This window comes from Phocoena phocoena, chromosome 11 (genome assembly GCF_963924675.1).
Source record: "Phocoena phocoena chromosome 11, mPhoPho1.1, whole genome shotgun sequence".
NCBI classification, from domain to species: Eukaryota; Metazoa; Chordata; class Mammalia; order Artiodactyla; family Phocoenidae; genus Phocoena; species Phocoena phocoena.
The window spans coordinates 727,657-754,377 of NC_089229.1; the positions used below are offsets into that span (position 1 = coordinate 727,657).

Genomic DNA, 26,721 nt, shown 5'->3' on the forward strand with positions numbered 1-26,721 from the left:
TCCGCTTTGGTGATGTCCCCCGTCCCCGGTGCACCTTAGGCCTCACCCCCTCCTCCTTCACCCCCACGATGCATGGCTCTCCTGCTTCTCAGCCCCTCACGCCAGCCCCTAAACGGACGGCTCAGCCCCTCCTGCCTGCCTCATGCCGCCCCTCTGCCGCAGGGGCCTGGCCCTTCCTCAGCTTGGCGTGGGCCCAGGGCTCTGTCCCCGTCCAGCCCTACGCTAGGCCTGTTTAGGCCTGGGGTGCGTTGGTGGGCAGAGCACTGCCGGCAGAGCTGCCCCCTTGGCAACAGAGCCTGCTCACCCCTGAAGATTTGGCCTCCCCACCCTGTGCCCAGGCCTCCGGTCTCCCACACCCTCATACGCCACGCAGGCCCTGGCGTGTCCTGCGGGTCAGGCTGGCCCCAGGACCCGGGGAAGGCCCCACTCCTGGGCTCTGGCTCAGCCTCCGCTCAAGGGTCCAGGAAGCTGTGGGCTGCCTTGCATAGGCGCCGGGTGGCCCCCACTCCTGCCCACCCCACCCAGACCCTCCCGGACCCCGGGCAGGAGTGACGCAGCCCAGGGCACTGGCAGCGGGTGGCTCTGCCAGGCGTGGTGGCTCAGCCCATGGCATTCCTGGGCTGAGCCATTGCTGGCTGGGCACTGCCCTGGGCCCAGGCCCACCGCCCGGGCTGTGCTCACTCCCCCTGACTGGGATTGCGCCCCCTTGGGGGTGGAGAAGGGTAAGCAGGGCCAAGGGGACCTCAACGCTCGGCTTTGAGTGGAGGTCTGGGCTTTTCTGGGAGCTGGGGAAAGCCGGGTGGGTTCTGTGTGGGATCAGGTAGGCTTGGGAGCCAGCTGGGACGGAACTGCCATCCAGGTGCACGCCTTGCAGGGGGGAGGGCCGCCGCAGGGTGGGCGAGCCCGAGGTGGGCGTGCTGGAGGGAGCACCGTCTCAGGGACCAGTGAACGTGGCCAGAACGAGGTCTTGGGGCAGCAGGCATGGTTTTGGGTACCAGTGGGCCTGGTCTGGGGTGGTGGACATGATTTCATGCACTGATGGATGCAGTCTGTGGGCTGGTGGGTGGCCTCAGTGGGCGTGGTCTGGGGCAGGTGGGCTCTGTCTGCACAGGTGGGCGTGGTCTGGGGCAGGTGGGCGCGGGCTGGGGCCGTGGACGCGGTTTCCGGGCGGGTGGGCACTGTCTCAGGGCCCTTCTCTCTCTCCCTCTCCCCCAGGGCTGCCAAGGGCCCTCCCAGCGCCGTGCCTAGTGTGCCGTGGCAAACGCCGTCCTGCAGGGTGCCTCCGTCGTGCCCCTCGGCAACGGGCCGGGCGGCGGCCTGTGCACCCCGTGACACCAAGGACCAGGCCCCACGGCCTCCAGTGCGCGGCGTGCTTCTCTGGAAACCTAGACATAGACGAGGGACCTTGTACACAGAGCTATTTTAGCGAAGTTGTGCAGTCTTCACCATGGTATTTCTTGTGGAGCCTCAGTCCCCACCCTCTCCCAGTGCCTGCACCCCATGCCCACCCACATCCCAGGCCCCTCGCCCTGCATCCCACGTGCCATACCCACACACCCGTGTCCCCAAACCCACACGTCTCTCCTCACCCCGCAACCGGCACCCCTCAACCCACACCCCTGCCCTGGGCACGTGCGAATGAGAGCCTCCTGGTGTGTGGGCTCCCCCGCAAGACACCCCTCCTCTGGAGCCCCTCCCTCCTTGCTGGAGGGCCCCGGCCGGCTCCCCAGCGGCCCCTTGTTCACTCATTGATTCAACAAAAGTCTGGCTGTGCTGGTCCAGGTTCTTTGTACCCAAGAGCCTCCTTTCAGCCTGGGCTGAGCGACGGGGTGAAGGGGGTCCCTGCACTGGGTCAGATCCCCTCAGATTGTACCGCAGGTGGACTTTCGGGCCTCTGGCTCTCAGTGGGCCGTGCAGGCTATGGAGACCAGAGGTGGGGGAGCCCCTGCAGCCTCTCTGGGCTCAGGCTGGGGTGTCCCAACCACCCGAGCCTACAGGGGACAGGCGGCCTGCGAGGGGTCTCGAGGGCCGGTTCTTTGTGGACATTGGGGGCATCTACAGCCCCCAGCCCTCAGAGACAAGACAGGAGCCCCAGGGGTCAGGGGTCTGTCCCCGCCATGGTTCTTCCCCATGAAGTCACATGGTTGGATTTGCCATCCACATCCGATCACCTGCATCCCCTTGGCACCGGGATGGCGTGTTCACACCAGGTGTGTCACCTGGTGGGTGGGCCCGTCCTGGGGCGGCCCTGGAGGGAGGGCCACTGCGGTGCCTACCGGGCCACATGGGGCCTCTGTGCCGCTCCGGGGAGAGTCACTGAGTGCGGCAGTCCCCACCTGTCCCGTGGGTGATAATAAAGCAGGTTGTGGTGGAGGGCAGCGCCGGGCCGCGCAGCCTGAGCTCCGGCAGCACGTCCTCTCCCGACTTACGCCACCTGGCTGACCTAGGGGCCCAGGGACCTCCTGCAGCTCAACTCAGGGGGGGCCAGAGCAGGGGCGGCGGGAGGACTAGCGCCTGGGCTTCCTGGCCACCCCGAAACACGCCAGCCTGTGGCTGACCGCACCCAGGCCAGGCCCACAGGTGAGCGCTGCCGGGCATACGCCATCCCCATCAGCTCTGCCTCACTGATGCGGCAGAGTGAGGGGTGGTGCCCAGAGCCCCGCGGTGCCCACGCGTGCTCTGGGCCTGGTGGGAGCAGCGGTGAGGTGCAGGCCCGGAGGGAGGGAGGCTGGGCCGTGGGCTCTGCTGCCCGGGCGGGGGTGGGGGTGGGGCCCATGGTCTTGGGTGCTGTCTGCCTGTGGGTCCCGTCCTCTGGTGCTGAAGCTCCATCAGATGTTTCCCAAGTTCGTTCCTGCCTTGGGCCTGAGCCCACTTCACGGAGCACTCGGGTCAGACAAGGGTGCAAGAGACGGGCCGGCAGCCAGGGCAGCTGTGTCTGCACCGGGGCCGCCCCAGGGGCCCGCCTGCCCAGGGTGCCAGCCTGGGATCAGCTCCAGGTCAGCTCCTCTCCACACTTGGGGTGCCCTGTTGTGGTTTCAAGCAGAGCCCCAGCCCCCGGGGCCAGCACAACGGGGGCGGGGGGTCCCCAACTCTCCAGCCGTACACCCTTTTCCATGCCCCCTTCGTGGGACAGTGCCCTCCCAGGCCGGAGGTGCTTACACCTGCCCAGAGGGTGCAGGAGGAGGGCTGGACACAGGGAGGATACCAAAGGGCCCCAGAGCCACACCTTGGCTTCTGGGGCCGGACAGGGTGCTGGGAGCCGCTGCCCGGAGACGTCTCCCCTGTCCAGGAAGATCCAAACGGGAAGGAGCAGAGCTCCACCGCCAGCAGAAGCCAGGCCCCAGAGTTACAGGCCACGGGGTGCTGCCCTCTGGGGTGAGGGATGTCTAGGCAAGGGCTCAGCAAAGGGGGGGCAGCCTCTCACATACAGATGGGTGACGGGGGCACTCGGGGTGTCCCCAGGCTTGCAGGAGTTGGGGCTGGCGCCAGCGGCCCCGGGGGAACAGGCGCCTGGGATGGCTCCCACCCCTCTGCCAGCCCCGCTGAGCTCGACGACCAGGGCCCCTGACCACCTTCCATCCCCCAACCACGGGACGGGGGCCTGAGAGACAGGGGGACACCCGGGAGCCGTGGGGGAGGCAGGCGGCTCCCTGATCGCACAGGCGCGCAGCCAGCCCCAGGGGAACGCGGTTACCTGAGACCCCAGAGCCTCAAAAGTTCCAGGATGTCTCCTTTGACAGCCTGGAAACAGCAGGGCGTCTGGCCAGTGTGAACCTGCAGGAGGAAGCTGCGGGCTGCGGGCTGTGCCCGGCCCACCGGGAGGGGCAGCACCCGCCCCAGGGAGCGAACTCACTCCGGACTCTCTCCTGCTTGTCTCGGGGCTGAGCTGCGGCCAGAGGGCGAGGTGCAGCCACGGGCATCCTGCTAGCCTTGCCTGGCCGTCACTTTGCGTCCAGATGCTGGCTGGGCGAGCCCTCGTCTTCCTCTCCCTGACCTGGAGCGCTTACCGGAGCCTGGCCGTCCCCAGGGTTGCGGAATGCGGCCTCTCCTGTTCCCAGGTGAGCCCTGCCCCCCAGGCTCTCCTCTTGCCCTGGTTCCCCTCGGTGGGCACTAGCTGTTCCCACCCCAGCTCAGGCCAGGGAAGCCGTCCTGGGGCGGTCGGTGGCGGGGGCCTGGGGGCCTGGGATCCCCACGAGGTGGTGGCCTGACCCCGCAGCGCCACTCTGGGAAACGTCTGCCAGGAGCCTGAGGGGCAGGGGCGCTGACGCACCTGTGACCTGTCCCTCTCCGAGGAGCCACGTGGTGGGGGGCAGCCCGAGAGCCCCTCCTGCGTTCACAGACCCCGATTAGTCACCCAGGGCGGCGTCCGCGCTTGTGTGGATGCCCCGCTAAGGAAACGCCGTGGGTACCAAGCTCATCCTGGGCGGGAAGGAGCCGCGGGGCCGGGAGGCAGCTCAGAAGTCGTGGTGTCCCGGAACTTTCACTGTCCCTGGGAGGCGTCCCATCCGGCAGCACCTGCCCACAGAGTGTGCCCGCGTCCCGGGAGGTCCCCCGGTGCGAGACTGGCGGCCGGCCCGCTGGGACGGCTGGGGAGCACCTGCTGTGTGCACTCCTCCAAGTGTGGCCACAGCAGGGACCTGCGGAAACGCACCTGAAGCAAGATTAGGTGGTGGTGATTGCTGAGCACGGAGTAGCCTGGCGTGAGGGCTCATGGGCCTCTCAGGGGCAGTGGCCAGGGACACGGGGACACCTGGCTCCCAGTCAGGAGGAAAGGCAGCTCCACAAGGCCTGCGAGAGTGTCCAGCAGAGGTTCCAGGGAGCTCACGGATAGAGAGAGCGGGCTTGGGTGGCCGGGGGTCAGGCTGGGCTCAGATCCGAGGTGCAGGGACCCATGGTGGGGGTGGAGGTCCGTCTGGCTCCTGGTGGGAGCAGGTGGGTGCAGAGGAAAGAGCTGAGCCCAGGTGGGAGGGGTGGTGGCCTGGACCATCCCCACGGAGATGGAGAACGGGACGGGGCCACTTTGGGGTGTACTTTGGGGGTAGAGCTGGCAGGGCAGGGGACCCTTGACCTTGAGGGAAGGAGAAATCCAAGATGGACCTTAAAGTGTAACTGTAGCCCCTGGGCCGATGGAGGAGATGTTTCCTGTGACGGGGTCTGGCGAGCAAGGGTTCAGGGAGGAAACTCGTTTTTGAAATACGGGATTTGAGAAGCCCGTCAGACGTGAGAACTGGCGTTGGTGCAGCTGGGTGTGGGATGGGCCGCCCCGTGGTGGGATGGGCCCGGATGTGGGGCGGGCAGCGAGGAGGGGAGGGACCCCGGCAGAAGGAGGAGGGCCATGCCAGGGGAGGGAGGCAAGGAGGGAGGGTCCCCCGCCCCGCCACTGCCCCCCACGGGAACGGCCAGGCCTGGGCCCCACTTTGCACTTGGCCGTGGAGCTCCAGCCACCGTGGCACCCGGCTGGGGCCGTGGGATTACAGGAGGAGGGCGGAGGAGCAGGGGACGCGGAGAGCCCGCGAGGCCTGGGGGCTGCTGGCAGCCAAGGGAGGGGGTCGGAGAGGGGGAGTCACAGCTCGGGAGGAGGGGTCTGAACGGGAGGGGCTCCAGAGGCCCAGGGCGGCGGGCGGGGCTGCCTCTGTGGGGCGAAGCCAGAGGACCGCTGGCACGGCTGGTGCCCCCCGCACCTGCATGTAGACCACTGCAGCCCATCGTGCCCCTAGGAGGGCTGTTCTGGGCCTTGGCAGGTCTTCAGTCACGGCACAGGGTGGGGCGGACAGGAGCAGATGACCGCAGGGTGCCTCAGGGCGGAGTGGGGCAGACGGAAGGGGCCCCTCCTGCAGCATGCAGGGCCCCACCCTCCACACCCAGTGGAGCCGCAGGGTCAGGGCCCAGACCCCACCCTCGGGTCCCTCCCCACAGACCCCCCCCCCCCATGCCCGCCCCCCTGGGAAGCCCCGGGAAGCCCGACGGAAAACCCCAGAGGCGGGGAGGGGGAGGTGGGGCGACCACTTCTCCCTCCCGGCCCCGCCCCACAAAGGGCCCCAGGGCCCCGGGCCAGCTTCTGCCGGGTCCCCACCCCCAGCTCCCAAGATACCAGGGTCCCTGGGCGCCGGAACCCACAGGTGCTCTCTGACCTCGACCTTTGCCCCCGCTGGTCCCCAAGGCAGGAGAGGGGTTGCGGGCACCGAAGGGCCAACTGCTAGACTGCGCCCACCCCCGCTCCGCTGGAAACCCAGGGGCCACGGCTGCGTGGTCCTCAGGTACAGGGGCAGCAGGAGGTCCCCAGTGGGCGGGCAGTGACCCTGGGCCAGGATGCAGCTGCCCTCTAGCTCCTGCCAGCTTGGGAGGGGGCTGGGCTCGGGCCACAGGACAGAGGATGCCAGGGGGTGGCTCCAGGCATCCGGGGCCGTGTCAGGGAGGGAGGGTGGGTGGGCGAGGACCCAAGCCACTGCCCCTTTGTCCACTCAGGGCTGCGGCCCAGGCCCAGCTGCTGCCCTGCCCTCTGCCCACCTGCCCAGTCACCTTCTGGGCGCGGCACCCAGGTGGGTGCAGCCCCTTAGTCCAGCAGAGCCCTCCTGCCACCCTGGGCCGGCCCCGGAGTCAGGCCCCTCACCCGTGAGGGCCGTGGGCAGGGCCGCAGGTCGCCTCCGTGGGGTTTGTGCGTCTGGAGGCCTAAGGGGGCGAGTCGGCGTCTCTGGGAGATATCGTGGTCAGAAGACAGGGTGGACGCGGGGTGACAGTTAAAAGGCTGGAGCGGAAAGGCACCTGGGTGGAAACGGGCGAATCCCGGAGTCTGGGGCTCGCCCAAGAGTGACACCCACTTACCCGAGATGTTAACATCGGGCGTCACTGGGTAAACCTCAGCGCTATCTTTGCAACTTTTCTATAAATCTAAAATTATTCCAAAATGAAAAGGCTATTTAGAAAGGGGGGTGGAGCTGGAGCTGGACCCACCAGTAGTGCCTGCCCTGCAAACCCCAGGGACAGGAGCAGACCCCCTTCGCTCCTCCGCCTCCCCACTTGTGCCGGCGGGGTCTCTACCTCGGGCCCCCAGCTGTCGTTACTCCCTGGGCGCCCCCAGAGGGCCCCCACCGCGGCTGAGCCCGGGCCCAGGGCAGCGACCCTACTGGCTTGTATTCCGCCGCTTCGGGTGCCCGTCCCCGGGCTCCCGGAACTCTGCTTGCCGACCCCATCCTCCCAAGCTTACCGTGGAGCCCCTCAGCCCACCCACCAAAGTGGGGTCCACGGGCACGGCCCTGGCGCCTTCCCCTACCCACCCTGTCTGAGCCTGGTCCCTGGTCCCTGGTCCCGACCCCACAGGAAGCCGACAGTCCAGCGGGAGAGGCAGTGTGCATGGGCTAATCCCTGCCCTTCCCCGGCGGTCCCCAGGCCAGACCCAGCGAGGCCACCCCCGGCAGAGTCACAGCTCTCACCCTCCTGACCGCTCGGTTATCGTCCCCCACACTTTTCAACAGCTGACGTTAAATGTCATTTTCTGACGTCGTGCGGCTGCCCCGGCTCAGGAGGCAGCTCCTCTGAGGCCGGGATCGTTGCCCATTTTCTTTTCTTCCTGAAGCCCAGCACCCACCCAGCACGGGCCCAAGGGGGCCGGGGGAGCTGCGGATGCCAGCACGGGAAGTCGGTGCGGTCAGGGGGTGGGGGGTCTGAAGGTGCACGGGGTCCAGGTCACACCGGGGCGGGGCCCGGGGTGGGCGGGGGACAAGAGGCAGCCAAGCTGACCTCCCACCCCTCTCACTGTTCTGTCCACAGGGCTTCGCCTGCAAGAGCCGCGTAAACCGTGAGTACAGCTCAGGCCGAGGGGGACTCGCTGCCCTTCTGCTCCTCGTCACCCTGCCCTCCCGGGAGCCAGGTCTGCCTGGCGGCCGGGGTCTCCCTCCTGTGCAGGAAGAGCTGCCGCCACTGCCACCGCCCCTCCCCTAGCAGAGCGCCGCCCGCTTCCCTGCCCACCGCCTGGTGCAGGAGGGCAGCGCCCTGTCAAGCCCGGTCGTGGGCTTGCTGGATGTGGGAATCGTGCGTTCCTGTTTTCATGGAATTCGTTGCTTTGCAATAAATTTCTCACATCACACTTTTTCATTTTTTCCCACTGTAAAATGATATCCCATTTAACAAATAGCTTTATTGTCTTTGCAGACACTGTATTTCATTAAAAGGGGCATAAGAGATGCAAAATATATACGGCAGAAAGTGCAAATAATCTAGCTCCAAAGCCCCCATATAGACATAAATATTGTTTACATTAGGAAAACATTATTCTAGACACTTTTGTAGGCAAATATACTGTTTGTGGGATAAACATAACATATTTTATAGAGGTGAAATTGCCTTATGCCGTGTAAACTAAGTGCTTTATTTAATTTGACTTGACTGTAATAGGAAAAACGAAAGAAACGGTTAAACTTTAAATGTTTCTTCACCTCAAGAGGGGTTGTCTCCTCGAGGACCCCTGCAAGGTTAAGGAGTGAGATTATGACACAGGCTGCTGGGCCCCGAGCCGGGGACACGCCCCCACCCCAGGCAACGTCCCCTGTCACCGGTTTGTCCGACCAGCGGTCAGCGGTTGTGGGGTGTCGAACAGCACCAACTCGGCGGCAGTTCTGTCCCTGGACTCTCCCCGGAGGGTGAGAAGCCCGAGGCCACCCTGGCATTTCTGCCGAGGGGCCTGCGGGGTTCTCCTCCACCCCAGGCCATCCCTCGTCCAAGCCGGGCTCCGTGATGCCCGTTCTCCCATCTGATCTGACCTCAGTCACCTCCGCCTTCCATCACCTGCTTCCATTCATCTTTCTCTTTCTCAACGGCTTTTGCCATGATGATCTCAACTGTTCCAAGCCAGCAATTTAATTTCCAGCCACGTCTCCTGATTCCTGCGTCCTCACTGTACTTGTTTGTCCTGAAATGGGGTCGTCTGGCTCCTTGACTGGTCCTCGGCGGGCACGGCTCCGATGAGCCTCCTGCCGTGTGATCCCCTGTCGGATCCCTTGTGTCACTGAAGCTGTGTCCTTGTCACAGTGGAGGTGCCTGAGGGAGAGTCCCCTCTATTCCTCCGGGACGTTTCCTTCCCTCCCACGTTCTGTGTTCCTTTTCCCCTCCTTTCTTCCATGTCTTTCCTCTCCTCCATCCTGATTTTAATTTTTCCTACACTCCGTCTGACATGCTTTCCATCCTGGTCACACTTCGGCAGCGCCCTACAGACCCCTGGTTACTCGGGCTGGCTTCTCACTCTCTTCTGACCACAGGTCCATGGTGTTTCCCCCACGGAGCTGTGTGCGAGGGCTAGGTGTCAGGACGGCCCCGGGCCTGGCTGGGGAGACGGGGAACTCGGCAGGCGGGTCCTGGGGGCCGGGGAGAGGTGTGGGGAGGGGACCTCGGCTTCTGGGGAGCCCTGGGGCCTCCGCAGTCTCGTCCCTCCCACTCCTTACCCCGCACGCCAGTCAGTCGGAGCGGTGACAATACAGGACACCCACCCGGCCTCCTTCTCTCCGGACTCGGGGGAGAGGGGGCTTGTCAAGAATTCCGAGGCTGAGTCATCCCACTAGCAGGGCTTCTGGGGAGCGGGGTCGCCAGGCAAGGAGACACCACGGCATCTGGGGTGATGCTCTGGCCTGTGTCCGTGTGCTTTGCCTGCTGCTGGGGCCGTTCTCTGGCTCTGTGCCATCTGTGGGTTCTGGTAGTTATGGGGCAGGGATTTCGTGAGGCCACAGCTTCCCCACCCCCACTCCCGTCTCAGTCTGTGTGTCTCTGATGACGCTGAGACCCGTGTGGTCTCCCCCTGTGCCTGACCCGCCCTGGGCCAGCGTGCCCTGGGCCACCGTGTGGGGGTGGTCACCCCGCATCACAGAGAGTCCTTCCACTTTCTCAGTCTCAACCTCATGGTGTGAGTCACAGGTTTCAGTTTTGATGCAGCCATGTTTACAAGCCTCCCCCTTCATGGATTTTGTGGATATGGGGGGGGGTCTTTTAAGAAAGTCTTCCCAATCCTGAGGTCAGAGAGATTTTCTCCCTGTATTTCCTATATTTCTGTATTAAAGTTTTCTTTCTCAGATTTAGGTCTTTGATTCATCTAGAATGTATCTCCGTGTATGGTGTGAGGTAGGAACCCACCTGTGATCTTTTGCTACCTGGAAATCCGGCTGTGGCCGCACCATGTACTGGACGCCCCCCACCCCGTCAGATTTCCACGCTGTGTGCACGGTTCCCTGACCCGCCCCTATCCCTGAGCGGGGTCACACTGTCTGAGTCCATATGGAGCTCAGGTAGATACTGATTTCTGGTGGGGCAAGCCCCTCTGGTTCCTTTCTTTCCTAAATTGTCCCTGGAGATGATGGTGTGGTGTAGCTTCCCTGAATCCTCAGACCCAAGAGCAAGGAGGATGTAAAACAGAAGTGGGGTCCACGCTCCCAGACCCCAGAGACGAGCCCCAGAGCCCCAGGCGGGAGCATCAGCGGGGTCTGTGCAGCAGGGAGTGGAGGGGTGTCTGAACCCCACAGACGGTGAGAATCGCCGGGGAGCACACACCCCCCTGAGGGGCTGCCCACCACTGCGGCAGGTGGGTGCAGGGACCCCTTGGGAGACGGCCCTGCACAGAGAAGCTCGGAGTGGCATCAAGGACAACAGAGGCAAGAAAAGAGCAGCTTCAGGTACGAAGGCAAGGGGGGAAAGAGCTGAGAAACTCAACAGCGATCCACCCTATTTTTAAACACTACCCAAAAGTGACAGCAGAGGGAGCTCTGCGCAGTCAGGAAAGCAGACCAAGTCTGCTAAGAGCTCTGGGAAACTGAATTCACGTAAATGTGGGCAACGGAAGACTGTCAAGGGCAAGTTCCAGACAAGTTATGATAATTAAAAAGAAAAGAAGGAATGGAATGATGTGCCGACAGGCAAAGGAAGTGCACCAGAAGAGCATCCTCAAACCCACAAGCGTGACAGTTCATTTCAAAATGGCTTAGAATATTCAAGAAAATGATACGTTAAAGAACGACGTGAACAAAAATTAGAAACGTTCGGAAACGAGGTGACTAGAAATAAAGGAAAAAATCATCGTATCAATGAAGACTGCATTGGAAGCAGTGAATAGACCCAATATTAAATGCCTTGAGAGAAATAGCAGGTGAAAAGGAGATTTTTTTTAAAAATCAAAAAGCAATGTCCTACTGTATAGCACAGGGAACTAACTAGTCAACATTCTGTGATAAATCATAATGGAAAAGAATACTTTAAAAAAAGAATGTATCTATACGTATAACTGAATCACTTTGCTATCCAGCAGAAATTAACACAACATTGTAAATCAACTCTACTTCAACTTAAAAAAAGAATACGAGTAAAACTTGAAAGGAAAAAAATCAAAAAGAAATGTAAAAAGAGATAAAATGATGTGTGAATAGTGGTAAATGTTACAGATAGTCAAAGAATGTCCGGAAGGCAGATGATATGAGACCCTAAAGAAAACCAAAGCAGCAGAACAAACACGAAAAACTACAGTTCAAGGAGAACAAACATTTTTTTCTTGACAGTAGATATTGAAAAGGCAAACCATGACCCCGAGAATACCAGTCCTGGATACCACATCAAAAGTTATTCTAGTAGAATGGCTGGATTTTAAAGGGAAAGAGAAAAATCTTTGGGCCTCTCGGCAAAAAGAGCTTTACAATTGATAATGGAAAGAAAAGTATATCAGACTTTTCAAAGAGCGACATTTTAACGCTAGAAGAAAATGGACAGCAAAACTATAATGCAGCTATGGTGCATATAGACACAATACTGTATTATAATCACCAAACTTGCTAAGAGGCTAGATTTTAATTATTCCACAAAAGAAGAAACGATAATTATGTCACTTGATGGGGTGCCTTTGCTACAATGACAATTATTATTACAACATATAAATGCATCAAATCAACATGCCGTACTCCTTCGATTTACACAATGTTATACGTCAAATATGTTTCCATAAAAGAAAACTGACCTTCATGTATAAAGGTACAACAGGCGGGGACTCACGGACTATTGTCCCATGGCCCCTCCTGGGGACTCTCCGGGAGAACGAGCCTCAGGCAGCCAGACTGCAGGAGGGTCAGATCAGAAATGGGTGAGGATTTAATACAGGGCTATTCGCAAAGCTCAGACTACCTGTGGAAAAGGAGACAGTGCGGTATTCACAGCTGTACGCTGATGGTGTAAAAATGGGGAGAGACTGAGAAAAGTCTATGCAAAGGCACGTTTCTGCTGTTTCCAGTCACCCCGATGGTTCGTGCTGTGACCCAGACTCGTGTACGGCGTGTACAGTACAGCAAATGACAGTTAGGACATATTTTCATTCTATCCTCTCCTGTGTTCTTGAGAATCAAGCATGGAAGAAAGGAGATGCAGATGTCATGTAGAAAAGGTGCTGTAAAACCTTTACTCTGAATTGGTAACCTAAGTATGACCTCATGAGGTATTGCTTTAAATACGTTGCAGCTCCGTCCACAGAAAAATCCTAGAAACAACGACCAACTCATAGTCATGAGCCTCCCTAGTGCTGTGGCCTTGAAATACCATTTTTCACCAAAATAAACCAGGCAGGGCTTCGGAGAGAAGTGACTGATTTCCAGTCTGGGGCAGAAAATGTACATCTTGTCGTTCCAGATGGAGGAAGCTCTCAAAGGCGGTGGTGACAGGTCTGCAGTACATGGAGGCCAGAAGGAGCTCCCACTGGCCAAGAGGTATTGTTTGAGCTTCAAAAAAGAGTAAGCACTGCAATGAGTTGCAGCCCATACTTAAACCCATGCATTCTTAGCGGTACTGTTTAAAAAAAAAAAAAAAAAAAGAATTGTTCGTCTCTGTGGATGACAGGGAACCAACTCATCTTGAAGATTGGGTAAATAAAGGGAAGGAATCAAGCCTTGATCGTGCCTTTCTTCTACAAATGCTCCCTTGGAACAATTACTCCAGCTAATAAATGGAAGCAAAACAACAGAATTATCATATCACCATTTTGCGTCTCCCAGTGAATTGAGCGTCCGTGACAGCTGGCATTAAACATGGCCAAGGTCCAGACAGGACACGAAGGCATTCAACGCCAGGTCTATTCCCACCAGAGACTCAACCCTGAGCCCTTCAAATCTTCAATCGGAATTTTTGATTGTAAGCTTCCTGAAAATTTCAGCAGGCATTTTCCGGTGTGTGTATTTTTCAACACCACCAAGCAATTAACTCAGCTCTGACACCGTCTACCTGGAGAGAGCCTCAGTTCCCACAGGTGAAGGGCTCAGTCCCACAAGACACCCCCACTTCGGGTGCCAGTCAAAACTCCAGGTGTCACCAGTACTTCTGAGTGACCGGCTATAAACTGGAGACTCCCGCCACCTGCTCCTCAGTTTCAATTAATTTGCCTGAGTGGCTCACAGAACCCAGAGAAGCATTTTACCTACTAAATTACCGGTTTATTATCAAAGGATATAAGTCAGGAAAAGCCAGATGGAGGAGACGCCCAGGGCGAGGCATGGGGAAGGATGAGGAGTGTCCATGCGCTCTGACTTGTCATTTCCCCGTGTTCATCAACCCAGAAGCTCTCCGAACCTGTCCTTTTGGGTTTTTATGCAGGTTTCATTACAGAGGCATGGTTGATTAAATCATTGGCCATTGGTGATTGAACTCAACCTCCAGCCCCTCTCCCCTCCCCAGAGGTCTGGGGGGTGGGACTGAAAGTTCCAACCCTCTAATCCCATGGTTAGTTCCCCTGGCAACCAGCCCCCATCCTTAGGTGCTTCTAAAAATCACCTCATTAACGAACTACTGTGTGGTTGAAACAGGTTTGTTACAGATAACAAAAGACACCTTTATCACTCATCATTTAGGGAACTCCAAGAGCTTTAGGAGTTGTGTACCAGAAATGGGGACCAAGACCAAATATATATATTTCTTAATATAAATCACAATATCACACGTTTTGCTTGGAATTGTTGAATTTATTGACCAATTTGAGTCAGAAATGACATCTTATCCGAGGTGAGTCTTCTAACCATGAACATGGTATGCCTTTCCATCTTTGAGGAAGTTAGGTCTTCCTAAAAGTATTTATTTATGCCCTTCAGAGGTTGAAGGATCCATGAATGGGTTCCTTATTTTATTACATTTTCTGGTTGGTGTTTGTTGGTGTAAAGCAATGCTAGTTTTGTATATTAATCTCGTATCCACACATTTGTTATACTTTCTTTGTTATTTCTAGTAGATTTCCCACTGAGTCTCTTAAGTTTTTGTATATAGATAATCACATACTCTGCAAATAATAACAGTTTATAACCTATGTTTGTTTTTGTCCTTATGGAAGTGGCTCAAATCTCCAGGACAATGTTGAATGGGGAACCACTGTCTTAATCCTGATATTAAATAGCAATGATTCCCAAAAATGTACCATTAAGTATTAGGTTTATTGGGCGTTTGGAGGAGATGCCCTCCATCTAGACAAGGAAGTGTCTTTCTTTTCCTAGTTTGATAAACCTTCTTTCATCATGGGTAGGTGTTAAATTTTATGAAAATTTTCTGTGTCTATAAATATACTCATACAATTTTCCTCCTTTAATCTTTTTAATGAGGTGATAGATTGTCTAATGTTGACCACACCTGCAGTCCTAAAACAACTCCTATCTGGTCATGTTTAATATATTATTAAATCAATTTGCTAAAACGTTATTTAGGATTTTGCAGCTATATTCGTAAGCGGGGTCAGCTTATACTTTTACTTTTGTGTAAGCCTTAGAAATTTTAACCATCATCTCAGATATTGCCTCTGCCCCATCCTCTCCTTTCCTTCTGGAACCTCGATGGACACACCTCAGGCATTTCACTTCTTTCTTCCTATTTCTCAGTCTCCCTTCTGCGTTTTCCATCCTTTGTCTCTTTGCTGATTTCTTCTGTATCATCCACTGTGATCTTTCTCCCACTAATTCTCTCTTCAGTGATGTCCAACCTGCTCTCCAAACCATGTATTGCTTTTTAATTTCTGTTCCTGTGGGTTTTGTTCCCAGAAATTCTATTTGTTTCTTTCAAACGTGCTAGGTCCCTCTTTATAGTTTTTTCCCCTGCACATATTTTCAAGCCTATCCTTTCAACAGGTTGGTCTGCAGTCTGTGTCCGACCTGTTGTAGCACTCCGTGGACCCGTCCATGGCATGTCTCTGCTGGTTCTTTCTCTTGGTGCTTTGTTTCCCCAGCAACTTTGTTTATCACTAAATATATCTGCTCCAGGGAATTCCCCGGCGGTCCAGTGGTTAGGGCTCCGTGCTTTCACTGCCGAGGGCCCAGGTTTGATCCCTGGTTGGGGAACTAAAATCCCACAAGCCACGGGGTGTGGCCAAAAAAAAAAAAAAATGTCTGCTCCATGCCCCTGAGAAATGATGCCTTCCCCACAGCCTAGGATGTAGGCGCCTTCCCCCAGACCAGGTTCCCCTTTGTTTCTGAGTGGCACCCAGGAGTGACATGTGACTATCAGGACCATTTCTAACTAAGTCATAGATTGAAGTCTCTTGGATCTTCCTGGGGGTGCAGACCAGGGCCGGGACCCAGCACCCAGGCCCACGGAGGCTGTGGGCTCTCCAGGAAGCTCCACTGCCCCTGCCCTCCCACCACGCCCCAGGATTCGGGGAGGGGGCAGGTTTCTCCTGATTCCCCTCACCGTGACGGAGCAGCCCTGGGATCCCCTGGTCTGGGCCGCACACTTGGAGCCCTCAGCGTCCGGGCTGGGAGACGCCCAGGAACGCGGCTTCCTGTGCTCTGCGTCCCTCTGCCCTTCCTCAGGGTTTATACTGATGATCCTGATTCTTTCTCAGCTCTCACAGGTTTTTGGTGTTTTTTTTTTGCGGTACGCGGGCCTCTCCCGTCGCGGAACACAGGCTCCGGACGCGCAGGCCCAGCGGCCATGGCTCACGGGCCCACTCGCTCCGCGGCACGTGGGATCTTCCCGGACCGCGGCACGAACCCGCGTCCCCTGCATCGGCAGGCGGACTCTCAACCACTGCGCCACCAGGGAAGCCCTCTCACAGGTTTTTAGAAGTTTTTTTACATGTATATTTTTTTCTCCAGCATTGTTAGTTGTTTTCAGTAGAAATGGTCCAAACAGCGTGGGCTACCATAGGGTGGGAAATGGAACTTGCAACTTGTTTTTAAACAGACAGGAGTCCTTCTTTCTCCTGCTGCCCTCCCAGCATGAATTTAAATTCACCACCGTGTTCTACCCATTCCTGTGTTCACTTCGTAACCCACTTCTTCCTTTTGAGTTCATATGTCTCCGTTTTAAAATACAGCTGTCAGGTCTTCTTTTAGGAAGCCTCTCTAAACAAGACCAAATATATTTACTTCTCCGTAAGTATTTATGATGAGTTTTGGGTTCACAATTCTTTCCACACAGTAGCAATGAATTATTTTCCCCATTATTTTGAACCAGAAATAATTTAGTGTTTCTGCCTCACTTTTTTTTTTTTTTTTTTTGGCCGCTCTGCACGGCTTGCAGTATCTTAGTTCCCCAGGGATTGAACCCCAGCCCCTGCAGTGGAAGCGTGGAGCACTAACCACTGGAACGCCAGGGAAGTCCCCTGCCTCACTTTCTTCTATATACTCTCTCCTGTTTTGTGAGCTTAATTTGGGACAAGAGCCTGTTCTTATTTTTATTCATTTATTTACAACAAGCCACTTCTCCTTCGCATCCATTATACTTAACTATGTATTTCCTCATTTCCCATGGTCACCATGCTCTTCTATGGCTCTACCTTTTTTTTTGGCTCTGATCCTTTCCTTGCTTGGCTGGAAGGTCTTTGTTTTTTTCCAGAAAAGGTCAAAAGTTGCAGACTTCTCACTTTCTGCGCAGAAGAGGAAGTTTTCACACACATGAGAGAGAATTCTAAAGCACAATCGCTTCTTTTGAGAGGGCTGCACACCGAGCTCTAAGGATGACCCTCAGAGCAAGGAAGCGTCAGGCTTGGGGACACAGTCCTCCTCGCCGCCACGTTACGTGACTAACCCACCGGGCTTGACCACTAGCCCCTGTGGCCAGACAGGGACTCAGCTGCCTCCTGCAGGTGGCCTCTCCTCCGATTCCAGCCACTGCCCTGGGGTGCTGTCCCCCTCTGAGTCATCCATCTGACCCCATACCTTAGGTACATCAGCTCCAAGATGACAGTGGGCGAAGGATGCAGTTGGGGGCCAGGCTGGGGGCAGGCCATCATTTAGATCTTCCACCAACGGGGAAGATTTTATCACCAACACTGTTTAGAACTGCCAGAGCATGTTGATTAAAAAAAGGCAGCCAACTACTCGCTGGCTTTATTACTTTTTAAACCTCCATCAGTCTGGGGGGAGGACGGTGGAAGCCTGCGGCCCCTCCCCCAGTCCGCCCCTCCTGCACTGAGGACAGACAGGCACCCACTTTATATTGTGCTGTTGGTTTCCTTATCATTGAATTTGGAAAGTTCTTTATAGATTCTGAACACGAGTTCCTTAGCAGGTGCATGATTTGCAAATATTTCCCCCCAATCTCTGACTTATCTTTTCACTCCTTACCAGGGTCTTTCAAAGAGCAGAAGTTTTAAAGTTTGATGAAATCCAATTTATTCATTTTTTTCTCTTATGGGTCACGGTTTCAGTGTTGTATCTAAGAATTTTTTGCCTTACCTAAGGTCACAGAGATTTTTATTGAATAAAAATGTGTTTTCTTTTAAAAGTTTTATAGTTTTAGGTTTTACATTGAGGTTGACAGTCCATTTTAGGTGAACTTTGCATGTTGTGAAAGGTGTGGACGGAAGCGCATTGTTTGCCTGGGGACACCCAATTGATCCAGCACCATTTGCTGAAAAGACTACCCTTTTCCCGCTGAGTGCCCAGCATGTTTGCTGAGAATCAGTCGTGCATATGTGGGCAGGGATAGGATGCTAGGCGGGCGGGGCTTGTTTCTCAGTCCTGCAGGGTCTTTGTCCCCATCATCTTCTCACTTGCGTTGCTGCCAAAAAGAATTCTGCGCCTTCCTTACCTCGGTTCCTCTGCACATCACATGTCTTTTTTCCTCTGGTGGCTTTTACAGTTTTCTCTTTACCACTGGCTTTGAGCAAACTGATCCTGGTGTGCTGTGTAATTTCTTCATATTTCTTATCATTCTTCAGGCTTCTTGGATCTGTGAGTTTATAGTTCTCACCAAGTTTGAAAATTTTCTATCATTTTTTCAAGTTTGTTTTCATTTCCCCATTCCCCCTAACCACACATACATTAGGTCACTTGAAGTTGTCCTACAGCTCCCCAGTGCTCTGTTCTATTATTTCCTCACCACTGTCACCACCACCTTCACCATCATCATCACCATCATCGCCACTGTTACCATCATCATTATCACCTCATCATCACCACATAATCATCACCATCACCATCACCACCATCACCATCACCATCATCACCATCACCATCACCATCACCATCGCCATCATCACCATCACCATCACCATCATCACCACCATCACCACCATCACCATCACCATCGTCACCATGATCACCATCACCACCATCATCACCACCATCACCATCATCACCATCACCATCACCATCACCACCATCACCACCATCACCACCACCATCACCATCACCATCACCATCGTCACCATGATCACCATCACCACCATCATCACCACCATCACCATCATCATCATCACCATCACCATCACCATCATCACCACCATCACCACCATCACCATCATCACCATCATCACCACCATCACCACCACCACCATCATCACCACCATCATCACCATCATCACCACCATCACCATCACCACCATCACCATCACCATCATCACCATCACCATCACCATCATCACCATCACCATCACCATCACCATCACCACCATCACCATCACCATTGTCATCGTCACCATCATCACCATCACCATCACCATCATCATCGTCACCATCACCATCGCCATCATGATCGTCACCATCATCACCATCATCATCGCCATCGTTGCTATCATTGTCATCGTCGCCGTCATCGTCAACACACCTTCACCATCGCCACAATCCCTCTCCATCTACTTTTGGATGTTTTCTATTGCTATGTCAAGTTCTCCAGTGTTTTTTTTTCCAATGGCTAATCTGTTATTAAACCAGCTGTTGTATTTTTCATCTCAGGCACTGTAGTTTTCATCCCTAAAAGTTGGATTTGGGTTTTTTTTTTTTAATATCTTTCATGTCTAACATGTGGAATACAGTTACGGTAACTGTTTGAATGTTCCTGTCTACTAATCCTAACATCTCTGTCGGTTTTATTTGATTTTTCCCCTCATTCTGGGTTATGTTTTCCTGATTCTTTGCATGGCTTGTAATTTTCTATTATATGGTAGACACGGTGATTTTTACCTGTTGCGTGCCGGATATATACTTTTATCCATACAAATATTCTTGAGCCATTTCTGAAATACAGTTAAGTTCCTTAGAAACAGGGTAACCTTTGGGGGTCTTTAAGATTTGTTAGGCGAGGCCAGAGCAGTGCTCCATCTAAGGCTAGCTATTCTCCTACAGAAGCAAGACTCTCGCATACAGTGTACCCGGGGCCCCATCTGGCTGGGAATGGTGATAGTCCTGGCCCCGGGTGCAGACAGGGTGCTGTCCCCGCAAACCCCTTGGGCTTCTCCTCTTCCTGCAGCCCCTCACATCCACGTGCTCATCCGCTCTCTGCCGAGCACTCATTCCCCTGCTCTCTCTGCATCATCCCTCCTCTTGCGCTCATCCTGCAAACTCTGGCCACTTCCGTCTGCCCCATTTCTCCACTTCGGGAGGGTGTCGGGGTCCCAAATTCCCCCTCCCTCTGCCACAGCCTGGAAAGGCTCTCAAGACAGCAGGGCCCTCGTTGGGCTCCCCCGTCTGTCCCCATCCCTCGGGCATGGCCGTCTGTCCCCATCCCTCGGATGGCCGTCTGTCCCCGTCCCTCGGGCATGGCCATCTGTCCCCGTCCGTCGGGCATGGCCGTCTGTCCTTCCCCACGTCCGCTGTCTTGAGACTGTATCTTGTCTGGTTTCCAGGCTGCTTCAGGCTCGAGGGAAAATCTGACCCCTGTGACTCCATCTTGGCCACAGTGGGATCCACAGCACTGGGTTTCTTTCCCAGGAACATTTCAGACCTCGTAGTTCCTGCTGCCTCTTTGAGTTGTTTCGGATACGGTCCAGTCGGGACTCTGTTGAGTGATGGGCCAGCGCGTCCGTCTGTGTCTCAGCCGCGGTGCCTCTGCACCCCCTTCTCCAGGGTCTCAGTGGTCAGCCACCGTGGTCCGTGGGGATGCCTCATTCCTGCTCCACTTTCTCTGCAGCGAGGAAGCCTTTGGTGCACCCTCAGCCTCTGCTTCCCCCCCATCACGTGCATTCAACAGTTCCACCTGGTCCCACCAGTGTCCCCTCTCCTCCCGGCATTTTCGTCCTTTACTTCCCCTTGACTGTCAGCCCAAGAAGCTGGCCTTCCTGATACGCTCCCGGCGTTTGCCTGGGGCCCGGGCCCCCTGGAGGCACCACTGAGCACACACACCTCCCCTTCCTGGGCGCACTGTCCCGCCCAGGGTTACTCCCCAGTCTGACACGTCACCAGGCGTGAACGCCACGGCCCTGAGTATAGCAGAGAACCTGGACTGCCAACTCCATGGGGCGCGGGGCCCCCTGGGGTGTGGTGGCTCCCGTGGAACCAACGCCCCTCCCCGAAATTGAAGCGTCCGCCTGCAAATCTGGCAGAGCCAAGGCCGAAGATACTGCTCGGCCCCAGCGCCTGAACGTGAGAGCCCAGCTCCCTGCGCAGCACTTGGTCCGGCCGCAGTTTCCGGTGCCCTGACCGAGGCCGTCGGGGCCAGGCCCACCTGGGCCGGTGCAGCCGCCTGCCGGTGGTCAGGGCCTTAGGCGGCAGTGCCCTTGAGGTCAGGCCCCCCGCGCCCCCAGCACACCTTTGCTGTCGCCCATCTTTGTTGTCCGTGGGACCCGCCAGCTTGCCGAGGGGGGCTCCTCTGCCCCCTTGCTGGCCAGGCGGGGGCCCACTCCTGGCGCCCAGCGGCCATCTCTGAGCATGGCTCAGGGTGGCCCACCACTCACCGGGGGCCTGGTTCCCTGACTGCACTGGGGCAAGTAGGGAGGACTCTCCCCGCGACTGTGCAGCCCCAGAGCACCCCTCCCCCCCCACCCCACCACCCGAAGAGCCTTACCCAGGCCCTGGGAACCGTGGTACTCACCCTCCTTCTCCCCTCCCCAGGAAATGTTTTCAACAGCTTCTGCCGCAAGCCCCCCACGTCCATGTCCGGGTCCGTCCTGGAGGCCCTGACCCTCTCCACTGCCATGAAGTGTGCCCCCCGCGACGGCTGCTCCCTGCTCCTGCGCGTCAAGGCCTCTCTCACGCTGCATGGTGACCATGATGGTGGTGACACCCAGGAAGTGGGGTGGTGGGCTCAGGGCTCCTTTAATCCCCGTGACAAGAGGGGGGTGGGGTGGGCCAGGGAGACCCTGCTAACTGCCCTTCACAGAGGAGGGGAGGGAAGGGCTCTGACAGCCCTGCCGGCCCCTCCCTCCACCCAGAGGGCCTGCGGGGCCTGGAGGCCTGCTCCATGAGCCTGGACACCCAGGAGACACAGTGCCAGAGCGTGCGGGTCCCCAGGGCCTCCCGCCGGCTGCAGGTGGGGCAGCAGGTGAGACTAGGGTCTGACCCGGACTTGCGGGTCCAGCCCCAAGCCGGTGCCGGGCAGCTGCACCTGTCCCCTGGCCTGCTCCCGGCTGCCCTCCCCTCTTGGCCACCCGATCCATAGACCGTCCTGGGGCTCTGCCACCCCAGGCCCAAGGAGTGGGTGCCCCTCCTCCTCTGCCCCAGACCCTGGGTTCCAGCTGTGCGGTGTGGAACTGGCCTGGCCAGGGGTGGGCGGACAGAGGTCCCAGCTCCACCAGTTCCCACCCGCCCCTGCCCAGCTCCAGGTGCACTTTGACTGCTTTGAGGTGAGCGTGGCCCAGAGCCTCTACGTCACCCTGAGGACTGTCCCCCACTTCTGCGGGGTCCAGCTGGACCAGCGGTACCATGTGGAAGGTGGGCCGGCGCGGGCACAGCTGCCATCCAGCTTCCCGGGACTGATTCAGGGTGGGACTCACCCAGGGCAGGGGGCAGGGCCCCACGCTGGACGGCTCCCAGCAATGCATTTGGCTTAATTCAGCGTCTCCGTTTCCCTGGAGAGGAAGGCCTTCTGGAAACCCCAGGGACAGAGGCCCAGCTGGGGGGCGGCCCCTGGTGCAGAGCGGGCTGGGCCCAACACTGCCTCTGTCGTTCGCAGACTGCGCAGACGAGGACGTAGGGAGGAACGTGCCCGACTGCTTTGGTGAGGCCCCCTCCCCGGGTGGGACCTGGGCCCCATGGCTCCTGGGAAGACTCTCAGGTGGTGGCAGGCACCCACGGGCCTCCCACTGGGATCTTCTGCCCTCCCCACTCGGGAAATCATGATGGGTCCTCAGGTGGGCGACTCCCAAAATACCTGGGTCTGGCAGGGGTCACCACCTGGAGGCTGTCAGCACAAGGGAGCCCTGTGCCTGGTGACCTCTGGCCCCAGCGTGACCTCACCTGCTTCCCTTCTACAGCTGGGAAGCTCTCCTACTCGGTGGACCGCAGCCGCAAGGTCATTCTGGTACAGGTGCCAGAGTCAGGGGGCCCCGACTACTACGTGCGGCTCTGCCTCAAGTGGTTCACCTGCGAAGACGCGGGCGCCCCAGTGCGAGTGAGCCCCGCCCCGGCCCCGGCCCCGCCCCCGGCCCCGCCCCAGCCCCACCCCAGCCCCGCCCCAGCCCCGCCCCCGCTTCTGGTCCTCGCTTGCCGCCCGCCCACGGTGCCTTCACTCCCCTGCAGGTGACAGCGAACGGGGTCTCCCGGAGGGTCTCTCTGCCCTACAAACAAGAGTTGTCGTGCCTGTGCCTTGAGGTCAGTAAGGATGTGGCCTTGACAGCCGGGAGTGGACAAAAGGATGGGCAGACCCTGCGCTGACCCCAGTCCCTCCCGCAGGGCTGGTCTGCGACGCCTGACGCCGTGCGGATCCAGACCTGCCCCTTCGAAGATGGCAAGTGCCCTGTGGTGCCAGGGGGAAGGAGGGGGGAGCGAGGAGAGAAGGGTGGGAGATGGGCGGGTCAGAGGTGCCCAGCAGGGTAGGGGCTGGCCTGTCCAGCTGGGACGGCTGACTCGAGCGGGGGTGAGACGGGGTGCGGGGGGCAGGCCCAGCCTCAGCCCTTGAGCCTGCTTCGGACGGCAGGCAGCCAAGTGTGTTCCGGGCAAGCCCTCCAAGGCGGCAGAGCCTGCGTGTGGACGTGAGCGTGCAGGAGAGCGCGTGTCGGCCGGTGCACTAGCACGCACATGTCGCAGCCAGGCCACCTGGAAGAGCCCAGGCTGCCGGGAGGGGCTCCCGGAGGGGTGCGGGGTGCTCACAGAACACACACACAGACTCCGGTCAGGCCCAGAGCCCCCGAGAGAAGGCACCTGGGTCCTGGACCAGCCCGATGGTTACTCTAGCAGGTGCTCAGTCCTGTGGCCCACGGGCGGCTGGGGTAGCGCCAGCTGATGCCAGCCCTGGGGGAGGGTCCCTGCAGACACGGAGACACTGTGGGACGCCATCCACTACCACCCGGGGAGCCAGGAGCTGAGTTGGGAGCCTGCCTGTCCCATGAGTGGCCGTGTGAGTCTGTGCTGGCGCCCAGGGCCAGGGCCCCAGTGCCTGGAGCTGGAGCAGTCCGGCCGGCCCGCACACAGCAGGGTGAGTGCCCCCCAGGCAGGGATGGGGCGGGGATGGGCGGCCAGGGCCCTGACCTGAGCGCCCCTCAGGTGCAGTACCCTCTTGTGGACACCCAGCCCCAGCTCTGCCTGAAGGTGAGTGGGCCAGTCCGCAGCCCGCCTCGTGCACTACCAGGGCTTGGGGAGGGGGCCCAGGAGCCAGGGGAGGGGCCCGCAGCCACATATCCCCCTGTGCCTTGCCCAGCCCTGGGGTCCAGCTACTCAGTGGCCCCTCTGACCCCCTCCTGGTCCCATGGGGGCGGGGCGGGGGGAGTGTAACCTGTCCCAGAGGGCCACGAAGGAGGCCCGCCTGTCCCGGCCCCCCCACCCGCCCCCCGTCCCTGCACACGCGGCCACACCCCGTCCCTCGGCCTCCCTGCAGTTCTCCACGAGCCTGGGCTTCCTGGTGAGGTGCCCTTTTGAGCAGCTGCGCTTCCCAGGTGAGCCCCCCGCGGGGCGGGAGGGAGGCTGGCTGGGGCCGTTGCAGGGCGGCCGCAGCAAAGAAGGTCCTTTGCTTGTGTAAATGCCTCTTGGTCGGGCGGACAAGACGACAGGGTGCTGGTCACTTGTGGGGTGGCGTGCTGGGCCTCACCCCTGCCCCCCGCAGCCTGGAAGATGACTGTCCAGCTGGCACCCGCTCCGGGCCACCTCCGGGTGGCCTTCTTCTCGCCCAGCCCTGCCCACTTCCAGGTGTGCCTGTGTCACCGAGGGAAGACGTGGCCCCCCGTGTGCCGCCGGGTGCTCCAGGCCACCCCCATCCCTGCGGTGAGCTGGGTGTGGTGGGCACCGTCTTGGAGACCTGGGGGGGGGAGTGTGCTGACCCTTCAGTTCCTCGGAGTCCCCAAGCCAGCCCTGGCGGGGAGGGTGCTGAGAGGGCTGACTCGAGGGCTCCGCAGGGACGCAGAGGAGCCCGGTTTGCACCCCCGCTGCCTGTGACCTACCCCTCCCCCACCCAGGGTGACCCCACAGAGGACCCTGCCGTGGCCTTTGTGGATATTCCCGGGGACCAGGCCTGCGCACCCGGCACCTGCATCCAGGTGGGTGGTGCTGTCCTGCCCACCTCCTCCACTCCCAGACCTCAGGGGAGCCCCCGCCTCCCCAGAGCTGCCCTGGGGGACCCTCCAGCTACACAGTTCCTCCAGCCAGTGCCTCTGCGGAATGCGGGCGGGGCTCAGGGAGCGGCTGCTGGCTGTGCTGACCCGCTCTCGCTGCCTTCGAACCCTGGCCTGCAGGGCAGAAGGACCGACATCCAGTTCTCCGCCCCCCAGCAGCTGTGCGACCTCCAGTGCGGTGAGCGCCGGGCCCAGGCCTCAGCCAGAGGGGGCAGGGAGGACAGGCCCTCGGGGGGCTGCAAGAGGCAAGGGCTGGACCCCAGACTGGCCCCGGGAGCCCCGTCTCCCGTGTTGGAGTGGGGGCGGGGCGCACGGTACAGGAGACTGGGGCTCGGCAGGCGACAGAGGGGCCCCCCGCCTCGGAGTCAGGCCCGGCCCCGCCCTGACTTGGGCGGTCAAGCCCGCCCCAGAGCCTCCAAGCACCCAGCCGGGTCCCACGGTGCCAGGTGCGCTGCGTCTCCTCCCTGACTGCTCCGACCCCAATCAGGGCTCCGGTTCCAACTGTGCGGGAACGCGATGTCCCCAGCCCACCCTTCGCCCAGGGCCTGGGTGTGGCCCAGCAGGGTGGCTCCTGCCCGGGGGTCGGGGGGGGGGCAGTTGGGGGGAGAGGTGGGAGGGGTGACACCAGCGCAGGGTGAGTGACGAGCAGGCACAGCCACCTGCAAGCACAGAACCTCTCCTGGTAGCTGTGGAGAGTGGACACCCCGGTCGCGGGGGGAGCATTCCAGCGCCCAGGGCTCTCGCGGCCCTTTCTGCACATGGGCAGCTGGGTAGGTCTTGAATGGCCTCTGAACTCATCTAAGTCACAGCAGTTCCAGGGCAGCCCCAGTCCTGCCCGCCTTCCCCCGGGAAATGCCCCGGGGCCCGCGGAGGCTCCTCACGCCTGTATCCCCCAACTGCCCCCCACTCCCTGACCCAGCAGAGCTTTTCAGCCGAGTCTGGGTCCCATTCCCCAGCAAAGGTCACCTCCGGCAGATCACAGGTCAAAGGGGCGATGGTCACCCCTAGGGGCCTCATGTCTGGACTGGGGCTCTAATACCTGCCAGCCGGTGGCCCGGTGGCTGGCCTGGGGCCACGGCTGGAGCCCCAGTGTTATGCTGGGCGAGTCCCAGGAAGCAGTGAGAGTGACTGCGCCCAGCTCAAGTGGTGGGCACCTGGGGGGCATGCTGCCCTTGGGGTCCGGGCGGACTCCCCCGGAGACGGGACACTTGCCTGCCGCGCGGGCACTGGCTTGGCTGCACTGGGCAGTGCACCCTGAGCGACTGGGGTCTCGGACCCGTCTCCTGCCTTCCACCGCACAGGCAGGGCTGGGCTGGGGGCGGCTGTGCCCCCAGACGAGGGTGGCACTGGGCCACCTGAGCCAGCCCCCCATTCCCGTCTCCCCAGCGGCCACCCAGGGGACAGCAGCCTGAGGCCAGGTGTCTCACCAGGAAGAAGCAAGTGCCGGGGCCTGACTGCTGGGATGTGGTGAGTGGCGGCTCGCGCCTGGGCACGCCAAGCCTCTGACTGTGAAGGCTGGGCCTCGGAGCAGGCGGTGGGTCTCACCTGGCCCCAGACCGTGCCACCTATGTGCCTCAGCTCTCCAGAGGCCTGCGGCTCCCGCGGGCCCTTGGGCCATGCCGGGGCTTCCAGTCAAAGGACCTCCAGCCCCTCTGAGCCCCCCGAGTGGGGTCCAAGAGAACGGCTGGGTGGGATGCGCCCTTCCCCGGGTGGCCCAGCCCCTGACCTGCCCCATCGCAGCGTGGTCCCGCTCCCTCTGGACAACCGGGGGCACGGCCTGCACCTCTGGCCCTGAGGACAGAGTGTGGCCGCGCCCC

At 58.9% G+C, this 26,721-nt stretch overlaps 1 protein-coding gene across 1 annotated transcript; it reads left to right on the forward strand.

The window, feature by feature from the left end:
* Positions 1 to 3,956: 3,956 nt before the first annotated feature.
* On the forward strand, positions 3,957 to 26,699 carry IL17REL (interleukin 17 receptor E like). Its single transcript, XM_065887235.1, has 18 exons — positions 3,957 to 4,058; positions 7,768 to 7,795; positions 21,255 to 21,404; positions 21,575 to 21,684; positions 21,959 to 22,073; positions 22,315 to 22,359; positions 22,616 to 22,752; positions 22,881 to 22,952; positions 23,034 to 23,088; positions 23,612 to 23,775; positions 23,844 to 23,888; positions 24,175 to 24,232; positions 24,400 to 24,566; positions 24,749 to 24,829; positions 25,025 to 25,218; positions 25,392 to 25,538; positions 26,291 to 26,371; positions 26,483 to 26,699. Exons 1-18 carry the CDS (start codon positions 3,957 to 3,959, stop codon positions 26,697 to 26,699), a joined length of 1,968 nt encoding a protein of 655 aa, XP_065743307.1.
* The last annotated feature ends 22 nt before the right edge of the window (positions 26,700 to 26,721 follow it).

What these genes read in the sequence shown, in the direction of transcription:
- IL17REL (XM_065887235.1), top strand. Translation starts at nt 3,957, where the DNA reads ATGCTGGCTGGGCGAGCCCTCGTCTTCCTCTCCCTGACCTGGAGCGCT. An exon ending in GGCCTCTCTCACGCTGCATG is followed by an intron (nt 21,405 to 21,574) that starts GTGACCATGATG and finishes CCCTCCACCCAG; the next exon opens with AGGGCCTGCGGGGCCTGGAG. An exon ending in GAACGTGCCCGACTGCTTTG is followed by an intron (nt 22,360 to 22,615) that starts GTGAGGCCCCCT and finishes TCCCTTCTACAG; the next exon opens with CTGGGAAGCTCTCCTACTCG.